The sequence below is a fragment of the Penicillium malachiteum genome (genome assembly GCF_028827825.1).
Source record: "Penicillium malachiteum strain IBT 17515 chromosome Unknown utg000002l:1.0-8849297.0:1.0-8852440.0, whole genome shotgun sequence".
Classification (NCBI taxonomy): domain Eukaryota; kingdom Fungi; phylum Ascomycota; class Eurotiomycetes; order Eurotiales; family Aspergillaceae; genus Penicillium; species Penicillium malachiteum.
The window spans coordinates 2,670,096-2,691,916 of NW_026643095.1; the positions used below are offsets into that span (position 1 = coordinate 2,670,096).

The 21,821-nt window shown below is 44.6% G+C and overlaps 5 protein-coding genes across 5 annotated transcripts; 2 read left to right on the top strand and 3 right to left on the bottom strand.

Annotated features, from left to right (window-relative positions):
* Positions 1-319: 319 nt before the first annotated feature.
* Positions 320-1,449, bottom strand: N7483_004058 (uncharacterized protein; the record flags this gene model as incomplete). Its single annotated transcript, XM_057087495.1, has 2 exons — positions 320-1,197; positions 1,260-1,449. Coding segments are annotated over 2 exons (1,068 nt in total), but the record flags the coding sequence as incomplete, so codon positions are not given.
* A 2,217-nt stretch (positions 1,450-3,666) lies between these two features.
* On the top strand, positions 3,667-4,359 carry N7483_004059 (uncharacterized protein; the record flags this gene model as incomplete). The annotated part of the gene is made up of 3 exons (XM_057087496.1): positions 3,667-3,828; positions 3,886-4,214; positions 4,272-4,359. The coding sequence occupies 3 exons, from the start codon at positions 3,667-3,669 to the stop codon at positions 4,357-4,359; spliced, it is 579 nt and encodes a 192-aa protein (XP_056947325.1).
* A 542-nt stretch (positions 4,360-4,901) lies between these two features.
* On the top strand, positions 4,902-7,338 carry N7483_004060 (uncharacterized protein; the record flags this gene model as incomplete). The annotated part of the gene is made up of 3 exons (XM_057087497.1): positions 4,902-5,149; positions 5,219-6,378; positions 6,488-7,338. 3 exons carry the CDS (start codon positions 4,902-4,904, stop codon positions 7,336-7,338), a joined length of 2,259 nt encoding a protein of 752 aa, XP_056947326.1.
* Positions 7,339-7,538: 200 nt separating this feature from the next.
* N7483_004061 (TDT family transporter) lies at positions 7,539-8,967 on the bottom strand (the record flags this gene model as incomplete). The annotated part of the gene is made up of 5 exons (XM_057087498.1): positions 7,539-7,688; positions 7,747-8,032; positions 8,091-8,387; positions 8,443-8,811; positions 8,879-8,967. 5 exons carry the CDS (start codon positions 8,965-8,967, stop codon positions 7,539-7,541), a joined length of 1,191 nt encoding a protein of 396 aa, XP_056947327.1.
* An 8,544-nt stretch (positions 8,968-17,511) lies between these two features.
* N7483_004062 (uncharacterized protein) lies at positions 17,512-17,796 on the bottom strand (the record flags this gene model as incomplete). Its single annotated transcript, XM_057087499.1, has 2 exons — positions 17,512-17,717; positions 17,769-17,796. 2 exons carry the CDS (start codon positions 17,794-17,796, stop codon positions 17,512-17,514), a joined length of 234 nt encoding a protein of 77 aa, XP_056947328.1.
* Between the last annotated feature and the right edge of the window lie 4,025 nt (positions 17,797-21,821).

The following is a 21,821-nucleotide window of genomic DNA, read 5'->3' on the forward strand; positions in this document are numbered from 1 at the left end:
CTTTTCGATGAACTCCAAAAATCCGGCGGATCGACGTAATGTATAATTTCAAGTTGCACTCTTTCTAATCTTTCTTCTCTTATATCTTATTACTACCATTCATTACATTCAATGTTCATAGATTCAAGTCACGGTTTAAATTCAAATTCTGCTACTGAGATGACTGGCACGCTTGTCTTTCACATGTATCTAACACTAATCAAAAATAATCAGACACTAAAAAGATCGTAATTCCACGACCTCAGATTGGCATAGGTCCAAGCTCGTAACTCGTTAGGTCAGACTTCTGTCGCCTACTCGCCTGCACTACATGCGTACCACTCAAGTGCGTAGTAGTCGCCTCCTCTGGGAAGATTTTATGCCAATATTGCCACAGTAGGCCAGTTCCAAGAGTTATTGGTATAGCAAACACCCAGTAAATCCATATTTTGTTGGACATATTCCAGCCACCGTCCTGGTCGAAATTGAAAAATGACATAGAGAAGATTGCCGAAATGAATGTGGGAGGAAGAAAAGTCAAAGTAACGAATGCCAGTGTCTTCATAGTAGCGCTGTCCGACCGAGCTGCGGCGCTAATATCGACGGTGAGACTTGTGTCGTGCTGAGAGACCATGTTAAATGAAAGTTGGATTTCATTTTGGAGTCTCTTCTGGTTGGATATTGACCGATGTCGGATACTTTCAATGTGACTTTGAAAGAATGATAAACGACTGGAGATATCCTGAAAAGATGCAGAATGACGGATGTCTGGCATGTTCTCTGTTGGTGTCCACAACCTTGCGTATAGTTCGTGCTGTCTTATGATGTGAGCCACATTCTGTACGGCGACATCGAGAGACTCTGTGACGTGAATTGCATGACGAGCTATGTCATGCAGGTTTCGGTAGTCTGGTTGAGGCTTTTTCCCGTTCTCCGTTTTTTCTTTCTCGATCCGTCGAACATGGTCACGAATTGACCATACAGAGTCCTCTTGAAGGCGGGTGACCTCTTCCAGGATTTCTGAATATACCCAAAATGGATCTCCAAGTTCGTTGGAGTGAGGTTTGATCAAGTTTGTTGACAGATCGGAGGTTGGACCAAATAACACAACAGCGGTTTGTTTCGTCGCAGGTAACCATCTTGTAAATACTTTGATTTTAGACCAGTAATAAGTCATATCAGATCTAAGGAATTTCGTTTCAAACATAGACCAAGTATCTAGCTGAATTAAAATTGATTCGAACATTGAAGTTTATGGAAGTTCAAAAACGTAGACTCACTGAATCCGGTAATGCTCTTGGTTTCCGCATCGCGAGTGGCTTCACAGCCAAAGTATCCATTTGCGTTTATGAGATTGGCCGAAAACCACATATCGGGCATACAGAGACATCTCTTCAGCGCTTCGCGATATTCTGGGGACTTAGAGTCACGGGCCCCAACTAGACTCGCACGTCTGACGACATTAGCCATTTACCAGCTGTGGGTATGGAAGATCAATCTGAAAGGTATTCATACATAGTAAATACCCTGGTTTCAGGGGAAATAAATTGCGGCCAACCTGACGCACTGTTCAGCTTGAGATCATTGACTTGAACCTGAGACTTTTTCCACTGGGAGTCAAGTTGGCGGTCTAAATGTATGCATGTCATTAGTATTGCAAGGTTTGAAATGTCCAATAATTATGGAGTGGATGATACCTGGGCTCCACTGCTCAACACGAATGGGATCATAAACTCTGTTAGACCCTTGAGACATAGTATAAACCGAGACTTAAGATTAAAAAAAACTTAAGATTCTGTTGAGAAGAATGACTCGACAATACCGAATGGGAGTCTCATTCAGATTATAAGAGCATTCTGCTAAGGCTGTGGACACGAGCGCGAAGGAGGCTGATGAGCCTACCCCTCTTCTGGGCCATTTTGATATTATGATTTGTTGGAATGTGTTGACACATCATAGCTCGCTGCAGCTAGAGGGGGGCGAAGGCGGCGGGCCGACTCCTAGAACGAATCAATTTGCCGTGAAGAGCGTAAATTATGCACCTAGAGCACCAAGCCCCCACCGCCCTTTTCACCCGGGCGGCATCTGGTCTATTTGAGAATACAAGAGGCATGATCATTTGTCGCCTCATATACGAGCCTTAAACAGCCTTGAATTTTGGTGGGTAGATTTGTTTTGTTTGTTAGATCACGTGGTCTGTATAGTTCAGACCAAGGTGGCTAGGTAGATAGCTCTCGACGTGTCGGGGCAGACTTCCCCTCCGCGCGCTTCCCCCCATACATGTTCTTTCCTGTAGCTGTTCCAAAGGCACACCTCCTAACATTGTTAAAATAAGTTTGACTGATTATGCATGTTGTAATAATTAAGGGCTCTTGTGATACCTGAGAGACCCTTGTGACCTATGACTCGGATGTAGGCTGAGGAGGCTGAGAACTGAATGAAGCACATCGTATTCGAGAATGGCATAAGATAAGTACCAGCGAATAATAATGTTGGGCTCCTCGATCGCGGCTGAACACTGTAAGTCCTTCGTGCACACAACTAAACTGTTGATATACTTTTCTCGAGTCCCTCAGGCACGTTGTATACTCCCGAGGTCCAGGTTGTGATTTTCCTTGGTATTGGTGCTAAGAAGCACAAGTCACCTTCCACCTGCATCTTTCTGTGGGTATGGTGGAATAAGTCTTAGGCGCTGGAGACCTCGCAAATTTCCGTCTTCCCGTGCCGATATTTTTATCTGTGTTGACAGAGACTCACAGGCGATGTTGAAGATTTCATGGGTACATGCATTGTTGAAACTCCTGGGTCAAAACAACAAAGAGAACATGGCGCCTGCAGAAGGCAAAAATAGCCAAATAACAGGGATGAAACACAATCTCATACATCAACCAAAATCTCCGAGCCGCCTGCGTCAGATCCGGGAGTAGCCTGTCCAGCGAGTGGCTCAGAAGCACTCGGGGCAAATCGGCTGTCTCTCCAGGCGCCGAGGTGGAGACTTACACGGGGCTTTGACATGGGCGGATCGACAGATCTAGATCTAGACCCCATCCATTCTCGGTGAATCAGAGAGCTTGGAGAGCTTCTTTGCAGATATAGCTCTCATAAATTTGGAAAGAGCTTCACTTTGGTATTCCACGTCTCTCATTGGTGATGGGTTTGGTGCTTTGAATCCCTTTAAGACATTCTCTAACAACAAATCTTCAAAAAGCGATGCGATCGACATTAAGCGTCTAAAATAACAGTCTAGAATTTAGCTGATGCTAATTTAAGGTGGTCTAGATGTATATCAATTGCAAGGAATAGATCTTCCTTTCAATGTTGAGGATACACAGGATATAAAGAGAAAGATCCCACGGCCGTCGTTTCTTTCAATATCCAGCTCCACTTTCATTCAGCGTTCTCTTTTTTCTACTTCTACAATCTCAAATTGCACTTCAAGCTGAAATTTGATTTCTTCGCACTCTCTTCATCACTGCTTATAGTTGTTGAAACGCCCTTCACTGTGAAACCCGACATAAATCCCATCTCTCCTTTAAATAATAAGACAACATCTGCCATCCTTTGCACAGGTTTCGGCATACATACGACAATCATTTTGAAATCAACTTGGCTGTTCTCCTTCCAATAGAATACGCCCTCTCGACAATACGCTAGACGACCTTCACTCACTTCTCTTTTCTACGCAAGATGATCCCCCGCTATGGAGCCATCGGGGCAACATTCCAGCTTGCTCGCCTCTTTCAGGCATGTTCGCTCATTGCAATCATTGGAATTGATGCCAAGTTCATATCATTGATCTTGGGAGAGAGTGACACACCTCCAAGCATCCTGATTGGAGCACTCGTTGTGGTATGCCTCAACTTTGCGTGTCTTGAGATCGAATGGCCAGTCTAACTCTACATTTAGGCTTGTGTTGCGGTCATATTCTGTATCATCAGTCAAATCCTGTATATGGATGACATTCTACCATTCCTTCCTTCTGCTGCTGCGGACTTCCTCATACTGATAGGCTTGATCGTCGTGAGCGTGGTCATGGGGAAGCCATTGTCATATCTCAATTGCTCATCGCTCTCTAATCTGAATGACACAGATGCAACAGGGTATGCATTTGTCTCAAAATTAGAGAGCTATACTGAGAGTTTGACTGGAAAGATTGACTACTCATCCTGGATTGGGGCATCCAAAACTATTTGTGTGGAAACGAAGGCTATCTGGGGATTATGCATTGCACTTTGGTGAGTGCTCTATCCAAGCTCATCCAAGCAATGGATATTAGACTAACAATTCAACAGCGTTCTTTTTTGCTTCTCTACTGTCTGTACACTAGTGCTTTGGCGCCAAAAGAATGCCCTTCTCCGCATCGATAGCGAGGAAAAATGAACCAGCAACTAGAGGGGTCCTATTCTCCTTTTTGATGGATTTCGATCCCCATGAACTGACAGATATATTTTAAAGCGATATATCCAAGAAATTATGTGTCTTGAAATGTTGGCCTTCAGTAAATGGCTGACAGAAGAGATGGAGATCATGCACGCGTGCTGTGCCCAGGTGCTAGTAGTACACATGCATGTTCTTCAAAATATACGACTCCGGGCCTATTCCCTCAGATTGTCATGTTTTGTCTTTTTGGGGTTTGAATGTTTAATAATATCAAGCGAGTGGATTTTATAATACGAGACTATCTTTCTTCCTCCTTTAAGAGAATAGTTATCGTAGTATTGTATGCCAGTTGACTACTAGAGAATATACAATTTGTGGCGATAAGATCTGGACACCTTATCGATAAGCCCCAACATCTTACAACTTCGCGTCACACTTTTCCCTTTTAACTCTCCCCTGCCCGTCAAGTCCTATCAACCCCTTGGGCTTCAAAGTGGAAGGACATGACAAAAGCTTCCACCACCAAATGGTGCACTTGAATTATGGCCACTAAACGCAAAATCCCCCCTCGCGCCGGCCGTGAGTCTGCTAATAAGAAACGAGCCTCCGACGCGGTCGCGACCCAATCCCAGACGAAGAAAGCCCCTACTCCTCGAGTCCCATCTGCACCTCCTGAACCGGTCGAACTGCCACTGCCTTCGAGAGTCAGAGAAGGGGAAGCACTGCCGTTCAGACGTGCGCGACAGCCAACCAACCTGTCCAACCAAGAGTACCAGTCTATTGCAGAAAGGTTTGATAATTTGCGCCCGCTAACTACTGTATGAAGGAATTGAATGCTGACAAGCGGGATCATTTACAGCGCGGTACTTTTTACAGCCCTTGAACGATCCAAGAAGAAATGGGTTAGTGATGGCATTCTGGTCCGTTACTACACGAAACCGAAGAAGACGAAACGCGACCAAATCGAGAAACTCAACCCACCAAAAGACTCCATGACTAAAGTTGGACTGTGTGATGTTACAATCGGCCCGCATCAATTTGACGCAATGTTGTACACTGTGAAAGACCCTCTAGCACCACAGCCGATTCAGTATACTCCTCCACAGGCACAGGCCCGGATGGTTCACTATGGGCCTGGGAACAACTTCCAACAACACCAGCCATATCATTCCAACCAACAGCGAAGACCTCCTTACTCTGCCGCCGCTCCTGGGCGCCAACAAGGCTACCAGGGAAACTACTCGCCTGCCCCTCGCGGTCCCCACCAGTCAACAATGACGCCCTCTGGACAACGGTCCCAGCCTCCAAGCCAATCTGGACAGCCTGCAAAGCCAAGCCCTGATCCTGTTATTCAGATGCTTGCTACTCGAGCGGCTGCTGATCCTGATCTCAAAGCACTGATGAGAGTTGTTGCATCGAGTCAAGCATCACAAGAGCAACTCCGTGCTTTTCAAGCACACATTGACGAACTTAATGCAATAATAAAGGCAAGGGAACAGCAAGAAAAGCGTCTTCAAGCTCCCACCACACCCCAAGCCCACCAACCCGCAACGCCGACCCCCTCAAATAAACCACATCCCCCGCAAAATTCTACTCAACTTAAGCCGGTCCCCAGCGCTCATTCTCCCCAGGAGAAGGCATCCAAGCCGCAGCAGCCAGCAGGATCAGTACAGACTCCAGGTAAAGATGCCTCACAACAACCACCAGCGTCCCAGCCAACCGGCTCATCTAAGCCCCAATCCGATATCCCGCCACACCAACCAATTCAACCACAAACCCCAGCGCCGGCACCGGCACCGAAAGGTGACCCAGCTAGCGTTTCTCAAACATCCGACCCAAGTGTCAGACAGGAGCCAATGGGAAGAGCATCAGTACAATCCCAACAGACGTCTTTACAGCCAGCTCCATCAGCCGGTCCTGTGAACACATCTACTCCGACCCCAGGCCCTCAAAGTCAAGGTACTGCAGCGCCAGCCATCCCGCCTCTTAATGCTGCTCAGCAATCTACACCGCGACCAGGTCCCCCTTATCCCGCATATCCACAGCCAGCTTATGGCTCTCAGCCCCCTCTCCAGTCACGCCCTCCGCAATATCCCCCCCGCAACACCATATCATCGACCATCTGCAGCTTCCATTCCCCCTGCGCGTCCAGGCTTCAAGTCTGTGGTCTTTGAATTTACGTCTCCTTTGACACCATACGGAAATTCCGCTTCCGGTCATGCTGGCTCTGGAGATCGCTACTTATTTCCTGAACACTCAATCCTCGAATGGCTTCCGAACGAGAACACCATTATCGCATCATTCCTTATCACACGAAAGGTTGATCCAGATACTCCTTTCCCAATCGAGACTGTACCCGAAACTGCTACTAGCCGAGCAAAAGGAAAAGGAGCATCCAAGTCCAAGAAGGGGGACAAAAAAGGGAAAGCCGAGAAAGGGAAAAGTGTTCCTGATACACCCACGCCAAATCAACCAGGCACATCAACTGCGGCAGATGGGACACCAGCTACCGAGACATCGGCCAACCCTGCTCAGTCATCTCCAGCCCCTGTAGGGTCCGCGACACCTAATGAGCCCCCGGCTAAGGAGGTCAAGCTCAAGGAATACTGGCAAGCGGTCACATTTCGCATCCATGCCGCCGATACTCGCATTCTGGAACCATTAACCCGAGTCGTCAAACCGGCAGACGAGGTTCGTAAATACATGAATGAGATCATGGATCGTGCCGAGCGAGCCCCAGCTGGATTCCTAGCCCTCCGTCTTCCAACTGAGGAGGCGCGTGAAATTTCTGAGGCAGAGGGAGCAACAGCCCTGACTGCAAATGCAGCTTCTCGGAGCCGTGCCGCTAGAGGCATCAGCGCTAAGCTGACAGAGGATGAATCCGAGCTTGACACCAATGTTCTCGATCTTGAGCAAGAGGAGGAAGATCTATTGGATTTCTATGACGCTCCGATGGGGCTTCCACCCTTACGAGTCTAAAACATTTGTATGAGATTTATCCTAATCAATTGAAATATACCATGAAACCTCTTTGTTTAAACCATGGAATACATGGATTCTCTTTGATTCGCTTCAAACTTAGGACATAAATGCTATAGTAGTACATCCAGACTCAAATTCAAGTCCATATTCCCTTGTCTCATGATAATCGTGCTTCGTGATGGGACGAACCTCGTTGGCTATGCTCGAAGACGCGCTCCCTCTGTCTCACTATCCTTGAGAGATAGATTTTGTAGACAAGGGGCATAAAATAAGTCTCCACGCCATGCCCCTAGAGCTGTGCGGGATGCAACCAATGCCCACAGTAGAAAGACAACACCACTTAGGACCTGTTGCTCTCCGGTTAACGATAAACCCGAGACAAGAAGAATTTCAAAATGTGCTTACCGTTCCAAAAACTTTGAAAAACATAAGATCCAGTACCTTTCCCAACTCCATTGTATTCGCTGCGTAGACACCAAGGGGAAATGTGAATCCCCACCAACCCATATTGAATGGAAACGGGGAGCTGTATAGAACCGTTGCAAATGCAAAGACGAGCCATATTAACCCAAAACTCCACATAAGCAGGGAGATAAAAACACCCAAGACGTATGCCATAGAGCCGGCGATGGGATCAAGAATGTCTGTGTCTTGAAAGAGCTCACGAGCAACCTTTCCGATGTAAATAATACTAGAAGTAATCAGCAAGTGAATGAAGGAGGCAAGAAGCGGTTATAGATATATCTTACCCAAAGCCACCAAAGCCCAATGGGCCCAAGGGGAGAAAGCAGCTAACGATCGCTTCGCGTGGAGGCAGCTTGTGTACTGCGAGTCTCTGATAATAAATGACAAGTACTGAAATGGCCAAGGGAGTACCCATGCCCCAGAGTACAAATGAGACAATCAGCGTGCCCAATGCATGAGTCTTATTTGGCAATATATGAGCAACCTCTGCGCCTGCACCGGCAGCGACAATAGTGGCAGCAATTGGGAGCAACTGAAGTGCGGTGATTCGTTCCAATGAGGTAATATGGCGTTGAGACATCCTGACAAACACATATTAGCAGCCGTGAAATTGATCATGGGAAGGTCTAAACGTACAGTATAAAAGACAAGGATAGTGTCACCGAAGCCGCGGCGATGACATCCACTATCCACAAGGCCCATGCCATGGATGTAGCCCATGGACCCCAGTGCGGAACGCAGATGAAAACCCACATCTCAATTAAGGTCGCGAATCCCATGGGGATTGTAGCCAGGAATAATGAATTAGTAGGATCTTGAATCATCACCTTCCAGATTTCTGGATATAAGGTGTACCGCAAGAACGAGGTCACAAAGGCCAGACCAAAGAGCGCAGTGTTCAACACGAAAAACACGATCGAGATGTAATGAAGCGCCGTTGAAGAAAACGGGATCGATTGTAGCAGAACGGACACAATTCCAGTTCCCATTGTGACTGCGAACCATCTGAATTTTTCATAGTTCTTTAGTGGGTAATGCGCTGGATGATTCATGCAGGGTTTCAGTTACGTACGATGGGCTAAAGTTCCTCACCACTCGTCGCCAACCAACATTGTATTTTGGAGGGCCTTGCGCCCGTTTTTCCTCTTTTCGGTTCGACATATGGAATTCTCTTATGGAGTGAGTGATCAATGTCGAAGTTGAATTCCTTTGCCCAAATTGGGAGGTTGCGGGGAGATAACAGGTTCCCGCGGGCAACAACATGGTGGACCTCGGGATCCCGCGATAGCCAAGAGGCTGATAAGTGAGGACCTAAGGATACGTAACAACTATCGCAAATGATCGAATCTGTCTACATAAGTACTTCGTCTTCATTTTAATCCTTCGTAGAAAGTTTAGACTTACCTTTGCCAGGGTATAAGCCACGTCTCCGTGGGTTGCTGAGTCCTTCAACCCAATGGCTTAATTGTCGGACCAAAAAGACTTTACCTCTTTATTCTTAGGCGCTGCTTTAATATACCCTAAAAGTTGCTTTAAGCAAAGCTGAATCACATAAGCCATACAAGGAACCCGGACAATGGATTCCCTAGAGCCAATTACGCCAGTGGATATCAACTTGTCTTGCAAAGCTCGGATCAAGGTCTTATTATTAGTTATATTGTCCGTAGTAACGCTAAAGATACAATATAATAGTCCACGTTCCTTCAATAACTGATAGAGGACATTACTAAGGTTATTCCCAGTGTGAGGGCCGTGTAATGGTTCAAAGCCAAGGAGCATTTCCCGGTAATTCCAATCTTTGTCAATGAGAAAGACTGTGATTGCCATGAATGCTTACTGGAATAGACTAGTCCAACAATCCAAGGCAAATGACACCTTAGCAGCTTCAGGTAGATTACACAACTACGATTCCTGTTAAGCCGTAACTACATCACAGAGCCGTCTTCGCAGGGTCTTCGCAGACGGAAGTTCCAGCGTCCCAGGTCCTGAGTGTATGAGGTTAAGTAGTCTCTGGAACACAGGATTCTCTACTATTCGAAAAGGCAAACGAAGACAGGTGATGGTTTTAAGGAACTGCTCCTCAAGTTGAAATGTTGTTACCTTATACACATTAGGCGACTCCCTCATGGAATGATTTTGCAACGAATCGGCGATCAGAGTTTGATAAGATCCTCTCTTCTTTCCCTTGTGACAAGAATTGGACTTTTGGTATCTACTTATAGCACTTGTCCCATTATATTTATGCTGCGGATGATCAAGCAAAGTAAGACAGGCTTTGCAGAGGACTCGTGGGCGCCCAGAATCGATATCGGCTACTTGGTCGAAGTGTTTCCAAACGTCGGCGTGACGCGACTCAGTAGACCACTTGATTTGGGACTGACCGTCCCCGTTGAGCTTATGGCCGTATTGAGTTTTCTCCCACCATCCCAAAAATTCCCTCTCCAGGTGCAACTCGTACAAAGTCCATTTCTTTCCGCGTTGAGGTCCCACATGTCTTAGCGTCACTGGAGGTCTTCAAGCGAATATGTAGTAGCTCTCACGGGATTCGGTGAAAAGCTAGAGGCATTCTTAGCATACCTATGAAAAGTTTCGTGGCAGTTAGGCACACGAAGGAGGGGTTTATTCTTATACAGAAGACTGGATGTCCGAGTCCAAGAAAATATCGGACGATGGTTCAATGGAGAGCAGGGGGCTGAAAGCCCGATGGATTGATGGCGATGATGAAGAAGAATACGCCATGTTTGTGGATCATGCCAGTCAAGTAGAATGGGTTTCTTTTTTGCTGGAATGAATTTTTTCATCTTGTGTGCTTGAATGTGGATTTTGCTAGAGTCGCGTCGTGCGTTTGGATCTATCTATTCTTGAGTCGCGTAAACCCACGGGTACCCAAAACCCAACCCAACCCAAAACCCGTACGATTATAGGACATTGAGATCATTCCAAAGGCTGATTTCAAGTGCTTCGAGGCTATAATGATTGACTAGGTACGAGCAATAAGTTTGGAATACATTAAATCCTCCTAGATATCGATATGGCTATTGATCACTCAAGATGCAGACAGACTGTACCAAGAAACATGGAGCGACGCAAGGAATATATATTTCTAGAAAACGAGTGAGCAGTATTTAAACGTAACACACGCCCAAAAGCGAGACAAGAATAAAATACCAAAATTACAACAACTGACTAATCGGTTTTATGCACGACTTATCCAGGATTTTAGGTATTTTGGGTAACCCACGGGTACCCGCCAAGAACCCAAGGGCGGGTTTATGAAGGCCAAAACCCGCGGTGGGGTTACCCGTGGGCGGGTAAAGAAATTGAAAACCCAACCCAAACCCACGCTTGGCGAGGTCTACCTAATTCTCTGGGATTGACGTCTGCATCATGTGACCTAGTATCAAAGCAATTTACTGCTCTACCAGATTTAATACGTTCCGATTATTTATTGATCTGCAGAAGCGTAAGACTTTGCCGCAAATCTTCTGGGGAGTACTCATACGTTTCAGTCAAGCCGATTTTAAGAATGAACAAATGCCATAGCTCGCCATATGAATTTCAGAAGCTACATTTAACAGAATCCGGTATATTTACCAAAATCAGGTGCTCGTTCCAATAAAGATACGGTACACATGTAAGAAAATGGAAAAAACTCGCAAGGATGGTTTCTGTGATTTGGATCTCAATATTAGTTAACAATGGTAGAAACTGAGCTTGAATGCTTACCTGGAAAGCTTTTGAGTACCGTAGATGTTTCAATTGTGGGAAGGCCTAGTGGCTCTTGAATTATAGGTCCCTCCATAGCTGCCGAGAATGAACAAAGGACTCGGGCCTCAGAGTTGTCCACATTATGAAGGAGATAGATCGATTTCCTTTTTTTCTTACAGTATCTCATAGCCAGTTCTCTACCAATTTAAATATGTTCACTTTGAGATCCTAATGGCCTGGGATCTTCAGTTCGTCTTTCCCGCAAACTTTGCTTAAAGTGCTTTCGTTGATCGCATGAACCTAGGAAACTCATGTTGCTAGTAATACCGGCTGCAAACGATAATAATATTCATTATCAAGTTGAGACTTCCTTCTATAAAAACAAATATAGATTGATGGTTCTCCACTCACTTAACCCACCCGAGACCGAGGGGCATATACTCAGCCTCATCAGCAGGTGACTCCGCCGCAATAAGTTGAGAAATAACCTATGATTTCCAGTCCAACCACAATAATCGCAGTCCGTAAACATTTGGACCTCGTTGCCCAAGGATACTACCTCTTCACCTTGATAGGCCTATCGGGTCACATTACAATCTTTCAATATAATACAATACTTCAGGTTTACGCTAGTCCAGATAAAGACTAGTATGTTTCGAAGAAGGGTTTGAGAAAGAATCTCTGTGTGCAGCTGGTACTGTAAATCTAATTTCGATCCGGAGTATACTATTTGAATAGTTTGGCACCTCCATCCCGGGTATTGCTCTGACATTATGTGCTGTAGGTTATAACTAACCTTGGTTGGTTCAGGCTAGCCACTGTAGCCTTAAGCCTGTCGTGAGAAGACGGTTCACGCGACAACACATCCAGGGCGAACCAAAATTTTTTGTATAAAAATGCTCATGTTTCCCAGTATTCCATTGAGCCCGAGCTTCACACAACGATGATTTACATCAAGGCAGCAAGATATGGGATTTCACAATTGTTTAACTCAGATCTTATCCAACAACCTTGGTGAAATCTGCCAATGGTGAAATTTGCACGGATAAACATACCCCTATTTGACTGTGCTGCAGCTAAAGCGCTTGTTGATCAAGTAATATGCAACTGCCCCATCAACCTCCGTATCAAAATTGTTTATCTTAGCTCAACTAAGGATAATAAGTCTCCTCTTGTCATTCAACGGTCGAAAAACGTGCTTTTTGAGCTTAATTTTCAATAGATAAACTCATTTTTCAATCTCTGGATATTTCAATGGCTGTTGATCTTCTAAATTTTCATATCTTCATTCCCATCATTACCGTATAAGCCATTGATTATGCTCAAATAACAGTGTTCAACCTCTCTTGTTTTGAATGGTCACAAATGCGGGTCTGGTTCTAACTTATGGACCTAGTATCAAATTTCCGACTACTTCATGAGGGTAAGCTGCCACTGTTAAATAAGTTCCAGCGCCCGGTGATTTTTTGAGCGTGAAGTTAGGATAACCTTGCTTCCTTGGGATACCTTCCACCCGCAGCTATCACACTCACCTCCTGCCATAAGACAACTTAAGCAACGTATATTCAATCTTCCAATCGAGATATCGCCTCGATCTACACTGGTGATAAGTCTGTCATCTTGGGCGGCTATCACTTGGCTTAGGTGTCGTCTGTCTGGTGTTGGTTTAGAGTCAGTAGGGCCCTTCGCCACATGGCTATGCGGTACTTGGGGAACTTATTGTATAATAGCTCTTGGATGGAGAGTCTTCGGTCGGCAATATTCCAGCCCATATAAAGATCTACCTGGACCTAAGGTACGTATCATGACGTGTTGATCTCACATAGATATAATCTCTAATAGACACCCAGGGAGAGAGCTCCTTTTTCCAGAATGCGTTAGCTATTTTTGATCAACCACTGGGAAACTAAATCACTCAATGGGTTAACACGATCCCCAATGATGGTCTCCTTCAATTTCTTAGACTCTTGGGGGCTGAATACTTGATTCCTACCAATATGGAGAGTCTATCTGATGTTCTCACCAATAGTTCGTATCTATTCCAAAAGACCAGTAGCCTCCGCAGATAGACAATCCGATTTCTCGGAGAAGGAAGTGGAGCCCGGATAGAATAGAGACAAAATCCTAGAAAGCCGAGTACACTAAATTATATCTTAAGGAGGAATGATCCTCCGAGGATGAGAACAGGCTTCTTCAGCTTCAAGGCCTTTTGATGTCACACCTGTTATTTAACCCGTTACCCTAGTTCAGCGAGAAGTTTACCAAATTCTTTCCTTCATTCATTCCTCATCCCGTTTCCGCCCAAAAAAAGTGGATGATTCTCCAGTGGACAGATTTGCATTTTTTTCTCTCAAGTCCGGTGTCACGCCATTCTCGCCAGAAGAATCCTGTTAGTCTCAACAAGTGCAATCAGCGAAACCTTTGGATGTCAAGAACTCCGAGTCGGGACCTGAAATATGAGTTAGGCCTTTCAGGGTCGCAAACGCCTGGTACAGATGTAGTACTAAGACATAACAGCAGCGAATAATTTACGAAAATAATTTCCCTAAGGGTATTGTTTTTAAAGTAGGGGAACCAGTATGGGAAGGCTCTCAAAATCTTGCAGGAATTCCTAAAATCACAGGTCCCATCGAAACCATTCTTGACATTCGAATGGAGGAAAGTCCCCACCAGCGACAATATGGTTTCCCTAATATTGAGAAAATTATTGTTGCAGTTGTTCCGTATTCTGTTCACACTGTTAACGGGTCTCAAACTAAGGAACCCCTATCAAGGCCCACATACCTACTGATTCAGTGGAAGGGGATTCTTCCTCAGCACTCAAGTCATCCTCGTTGAGAGAAAACAGCAGAAGCTGGATTTTGAAAAGTAATGTTCTAAGTGCAACCTCACGATCCGAACAAGGAGTCTTTTAATTGCCAAGAGAGGCTTCGTGCCAATCTGAATGTCTAATATACAGACCGTCCCACATTATCACAGTCGCCTATTTACAGCCAGATCTCGCATAGTGCGTTTAATCGGCGGGTGGACCTAGCAGAGTTCGACCCCTCAAGTGGTCTGCCTTATCCTCTACATGTGTATGATGCTGGTGGTATCGACGCTGTTTGCACCAACACACTGACACATATTGGTGGATGATGGCTTTGCTGAGAGCAGGATCTTCGGGCATACAGATCTGACGTCCACCAGTTGCGAGCTAGCCAGCACGCGTTTGGAGCGTGTCATTCGTCGCGCCAGAAATAAGTATGCCGACGGACGCTATTTATGCCTTTCTGTTATTTTAATTTGGAATTTGGCTTGTCATTATATTTATCTCCGATGGAGATAGTTGAAAACACACCATGGACCAGAGTTAGGTACTAGAAATTCCTCATATACAATATTCTAGATAAGAAACACAATATGCTGATTTTGCAGAATTACTCATCTAATCGCTTCGGAAGACCTTCTTGTATATCACATTAACATCAGTGATCTCAAATAGTAAGGTACGACCGGTAAGCCTATTGTCATTCTTGCAGGCCGTATGATACTGAAGCTCCACCCTTTAATTTAGTCCTCTCTGCCCTAGCCGTCATTCCCAAAAGTAAAATTGATGGCAAATTTCAGGAGCTTTATCAATGCTAGCCAATATTCGTGTATAAAGCTTATTCCTCCGGTACACAAAAGATAGCCAGTCTTGAAAATAGTATATTCTAGCTAGAACGAGATTCAGAACAATAGGAGATCTCATTTTAATACCGACAAGAAATCAGAACTACAGCCGTTGCATGTACTACGCCTAGTTCCACTCATTGTGCGCAATGTTGGAAGTAGTTGAAAGAAGGCAATATTGTAGCTGGCTTCCTTGACGTATAAGCTCTGCCTTGTGGTAGGGTCAAAGTACACGATGAGCTTCAAGGAGTTTAAACCCCATTTGGCGTAAAAGGGGATACTGTTCAGTACCGCCAACATTTTACTTACCACTTGTTCGGACTAGCTACCCAAATGGCCCAGCTGTGGCGTCTATTCTCCTGATATACATACAAGCTTTATTTCCCAGACTTTCAGGCTCTCCCAGGCTCAGATCTGGGAGTGTTACATCACAAATTATGATGGCCCAAAAAGCTAGATCCTACGCGCAAGGGCCGGGTCGTGTAATGTCTGCAAGAGAGACATTCACTACAGTCATTCTCGAAATCGGCTTGACTAGTACTCTCTTTGACTATCTTTCTTGGCCCCACCGTCAAGGCCTTAGTGTCCATGATTTATTAAGCCCACCCCATTAAGTTGCGGTCCGGTGTGATCTCCCCGAGCTTGCACGATGACTTTTAACTTTTTGAACTGCGAGGCCCCTCAGCTTGATGCATCCAGCCCAATCGATATTCTGCGCTAAAGGCTTGGCAGTGAGGCAGAGAAAGATAGTTGGAGTATACTGGTCAAGCCGATTTCGAGAACGACTGTATGACTAAAGTTACTCTGAATGGTGCATAAAGTAAAATTACGGTGCTGTGCTCCACAGCGACCATCCTGCTGATATGGCCACTAATCTTGCATCATACTGACGAAGATATGCAATCCTGGTAATGTGGTATATTCACTATTTCTGATTTTTTTTTAATCTCGGGGCCTAGTCGTTTGCCAAACGAACTCATCCTCTGAAATCTGCATGTTGACAACGCGCCCTACCAATGGACCCACTTTGACTGTTGATCACCTCGCTGCGTAGTGTTTTAATGATAAGTCAAGAAAATTCTCTGCCTTGGTATAGATAGACATTTCTGGCCGGAAGCATAATTTACAACAGAGCTCAGCACTTTAGTGTTTCTTCCACATTAGAAACCTTGTCAAAGAAGCGGTAACCTAGTCGGGTCAACATCGTTCAATCTAAACCCTCCTTGACGACTTACCAGTCGACGACTCAACTAAATTCATGACTTTGGCATGTTCCCCATGAATAGCAACTATTCTTTGGCTAACTTCTTCGGAACTCAAACAACCAATTTTTGATTAAAAGCGAAAACGTCTAACTTGAGATGCCGCTTGTACAGTGCTTCCGGAAACCGGTGTCACCACTTATACTCTTTGACTCTTTCTCGAACTCTAATGCCAAGGACCCCTAATCCATATTAAGCGTAACACATAATACTTAGGTTAGTACACTGTTCGACTGTCTTTCTTGGCCCCGCAGCCAAGACTTTAGCGCAGAGCATCTATTGGGCTGGATGCATCAAGCTGAGGGGCCTCGCACTTCAAAAAGTTAAAAGTCATCGTGCAAGCTCGGGGAGATCACACCGGACCGCAACTTAATGGTGTGGGCTCAATAAATAATGGACGCTAGGGCCTTGGCAGTGGGGCCGAGAAAGAGAGTCGAAGAGTACACTGGTCAAGCCGATTTCGAGAATGACTGTATACATCTTGCCAATGAATATCAAAGTATATTTACAGGTAGTTGCAGCTCCTGGGAACATTCTTCGTCGAAAATTTGTGGCGGAAGTTGGAAGATACATTCTATTCCCACGATCTCTATCAGAATCAAACCCGAATGAAACCAGGCTTGAATTTCCAATTTATCAGATGGATCCTCTCCCAGTAGACATCAAAGTGGATAGTACCATTGGTGTCTCCCAAACGAGCAGTTATCATGTAATTAACCTTCCAGGAACAGGGTCCGCCTCCTTCGCGGCGCTCGCAGTGGGAGAAGTCTATCCCCGAAATGTCGATTGCCAGGGTGCTAATCTTCGAGGAATCTGTCAGGGAGCTCATGGGTTAGCTTCTGAGAGTTAATTTGGCAAACAGATTATATTTTATTAACATACCTCGCTCACACACCCTGGTGGGGGGGATCAGCTCTGCCTGAGCCAAAAATGTCGATGACTTTCATGTGGGACTCTCCCTCTTGGTGGATTAAAGTACCTCCGCCTTGGATTATTACATCCATTTGCAAGCAAACTCCCTGAATAAAGGCGTGATTAGTTCGAATTTCCATGACACGGGTAATTTGGAACGGTTCGGGAATCACGGAAATGCTACCTTTTTCATGAGCCAGTCAATCGGACCATTCTGGAAAGCAGAGCCCGAATGTGAGCTTATGGGAAGGGGAAGATTGACTGGGCTCACGGTTGAGAACCCAAAGTGGCACGGACTAAGCATGCTTCGTAGCTCAACTTTGCCACTACCCCATGCGATCGCACCCTGGGCGACAGCCGTCAATCTGATAAAGACTTGTTAGAAGAATACTGGCCAAAATTAAGAGGATATAAATGCACACATACGTATTTTGGCGTCTGTGATGATGGTCATATCGAGAAATACACGTGTGATCTCGCTTTGAAGGAAAGGCGACAGAGAAAATCCTCCGACAAGCAGAATTTTCTAAAATTCGTCAGTACATTCCAAATACCCATTCCAAATACCATCTTTCTCTGTAAGCTCACATACTTTAATGGCTTGTGCTTCTCTTTTTATACCATTGGCTTCATTCATATGGCTAGTCAAGCAATTGATGATTGTACTGACAGAGGGTTGGAATAACTTAAGAAGATCGGCACTGATTGTGTTGACTTCAGTATCTCCCTAATGATACATGGACCTGGGGAGTATGTGAGGTTTATTACCTGGATAGCATCACATGTCCTGTGCTTTGATCATACCACTCTGGGTTTAAGGGTTACGACACTTTCATTTCAAGGGGGAGTTGGAAAATCACATTTCCATTTCCAGTAAACGCACCTTTAACTTCCTTGAAATCCTGTATGAATTTGCTTATGAGCCCAATCACATACCATGGTAAGCTAGAAAAGACAACACTAAATCTTTTTTACATAAGTTTGTAAAACTCCCTGTCCACCGAAATGGAACCGCATATTTTCCCTTTAATATTTAATCAGCCTATGTTTAATTCTATCTCAGGGATACTAGAAGTAAGACCATACCTGAACCTGGAGCAAGCTTATCGTATATAAGAGGATTATACTTTGAGATCACAAAACTCACAATATCCTAGATAGCAACATTAGATATAAACAAAATAAAATCAAGCTTATGAAGGGTAACTAACAACTGTTCCTCCCCCACAGTCGTAGACTAGAACTCCGTCTCCAGTCTTTAAAACCTTATCAGTCTTTAAATCCAAACTAAAATAATAAGAGTATAACATACCTTAAGAGGTAAGGTTCCTGTATAATCTTACAAGCTTAATAAAGCAAAGACAATAGCAGCATCCGCTTCTATAAGTAGGTAGATATCATCACACTCCCTTGATCTAAAACCCACTGTTCGATAGCAAAAAGCATATCCTGCCTGGCTTCTTTGGACCAGTACCCTGGTATGGTAAAACATTATTTGATGGTGCTTGTCTCCAGACTCTTCTTCGTATTGGTAAATTCTCCCTTTAGATGGTCCCAGATCCTGGCCTGGAGAGCGCCTAGATAATCTGAGATTATATCAATTAAGGATCTCCCTCTTGGAAGAGACATAATTCCTCAAGAACCTGCCAAACCTTATCGCCTCCGCTTTCCAGCTCTTGATCTCGATCTCAAGATCATCATCCAAAAACAGCTTGAACCAAGAGATCATATTAGGTTCTTCCAGAGCAGGAAATCCCCACTTGTTCTCCTGAAGATTAGGGTTGTCTTGGATATAAGCAAGAACGCTTGGAATCTTTTCGTCAAGAGTCCCTCTCCAGAGTTATTTGATTAACCTAGGACGATAATAGGGGTGATCGAGCAAAATGCTATAGTAGCCAATGGCTGTAAGCCTTTATTAGAATGCTCGCAAAGTAACCACTTTTTCTTGGAGGTTATAACTCACCAGAGGCCGTGGTGCCAAAGTCAACTCCGACCACAATATCATACTTGGGTGTAGGTATGATGAATAATAGTTTGTGAGAACTGACTTTCTGCGATGGTTGAGGGTTGTCTGCAAGTGTAGATTCGATCCTCTTTAACAATGGTCGAGAAGAATTGTAGTTGACAAGAATAGTTTGGGGAATTCCCTTCTTTTTATGACTGATAGGTCAAGGGGTTTCTACCTCGCTAGTCCAAGGGTAGCTCTTATCATCGACCTGTGAGAAACGAGAAGTCTCGTCTCAACCGTGTAATTGAATCAATGAGGAGCCCAGGAACAATCAGCCCCAGTCATCTGTCATTTCCCGCCACTGTCGGTTTCCGCGACATTTTCAAAGGTTGACTCAGGCCATGAGTGTTATCGCATTTGAAGCTGTCAAATGTTCACCGACATTATGAAAACTTCACTATATGCTGCCTAAAAAACGGCAGGGATCCTTATGTCTAGGGATAATATTCTATTGGTTTCTATGAGCTTACCATATAGTGTCAACCTTGGAACTCATCCTTGTTTGCATAACTCTTGAAATGTGTTTCAATGATCCTTTCCTTATTTTGAGGAGGCAAATTTGATTCACTCTATCCGAGATTCGAGATCTTGTAGACCTGGAAGTGGTCTCTACTCAGAGGTCATGCTTGCCATGTTTCACGGGGGCTGCCCATTCTAGTCTAGTGTCTCATAATGCTTTCATCCAAATTCCCAACTTAAAGTGCTTGCGTATAGATGACCTGGCTCAGTCCATAGCTTCGGATTCTCATCAAAGGAATAGTGGAGGAAAATAGAGACATTCCTAGAAATGTGCTTTCATCGATCAAGCTTTACGGCTTGACCTAGAATTTGTATGTAATCGATAGGGTTTTCTCTGTTAGATTTTCAGTTCTCATTACCCCGTTCTAAATTATCTGGTTCATAGGGCGGTGTATGGATATGTGGATCCCGACAGCCTGCAAAATCCCGAATACGACTGTCTCTGAATGTTTGACGTGTTGGGCTTCCCACATCCAAAATTTACAGGGGTTCATATCGGTTTTTATGTAGATCCCTCTAATATTGGGAAGAGTACTTCGTCTGTGGATGCAATAGTGTGTAAGATTGAGTGATTTAACACACCGCCCCTTCAATTCTAGGCCTATCTCTAGCTGGTGATTTTCAACAAACGAGACACGGGTTTCTCCGGGAGTAAGGGCGTTTGTTTCTCACGAATCCTTTGACCACAAAGAACCCTTTGAACGCCACCTAGTCTATTTCAAAACCAAAAAGAAATGAAAGAAAACCCCAGCTGCTCTGATCTTGGTCGTAAATGATGGCATACGGAGGTCGATCCCAAAAGTTCTTGCCAGAAATTATAATTTCTTTTTCTTAATAAATTACTGCCCCTGTACCTAGGGTGTATAGCTCGCTGTATGTAGGGTGTATCACCGTGTTAAATACTAGTCTAAATATTGCCTAGGGTAATTCGGCTGCTATGGAACACGCAGCGTTAACTACCCCGCAGATTTAATCCTCATTCTTCTCAGGTTATTATCTTTTTATCCAGAGATGAAGACAGATATTGGGCAACGTGCTATTATAGTAGCCCTAAAGAACCTAGGGTGGACTACTAGACATGTGAGCGATTACCTTACTATTCCACGACGTACGGTCGACGCTATATGGCAGCGTGCGTTAGAACGAGGCTTTCAGCCGAATCAACCACAGCTTAATATTTCAGATGAAATGTTAGCCGATAAGCTACGTTCTGGACGCCCATCTAAGCAAACAGAGGAGCTTAAAACACAACTTGGGACCGAAATCCGTGTAGATCGCTACGGGCGTGAGAAAACATGTGAGCAATTAGCATTGGAAATAGCACGTGAAGAAGGTATGTTGTTATTTGATATGTTATTTGATAATATTTACTAATACTAGGTGTTCAAATATCAAAGACAACAGTCTGGCGTGTGCTACGGAAAATTGGCCTGCGAAAGACGAAGCCTACACGCAAGCCAGGCCTAGCAGCTGAGGCAAAAAAAACAACGCTTGGAATGGTGTTTAAAACATGCACATTAGACTATTGAGGACTGGAAGAATGTTATTTGGACTGATGAGACTGCTGTAGTTCTACTACACCGTCGGGGTGGATATCGAGTTTGGAGAAATTCAAAAGAACGATTCATTCGAAGCTGTATTCGTGAACGTTGGAAGAGCTCATCTGAATTTATGTTCTGGGGTGCTTTCTCTTGTGATCAGAAGGGTCCATCATTGCTGGGTACCTGAAACATCTGCCGAAAAGCGTGAATCAGAAGAAAAGATTGCTGAATGGAACGCTGAATTAGAGTTATTATGCGTGCTGAATGGGAGCTTAATTCAGGCGTACGTCGCTTAGGGCTACGGAACAAACCTGAAAAACCACCCCAATGGAAATGGAATCAGATGAATGGAAAGCTTGCACGAAATTCAAAAGGCGGAATCGATTGGTATCGATATAATACCGTGATTCG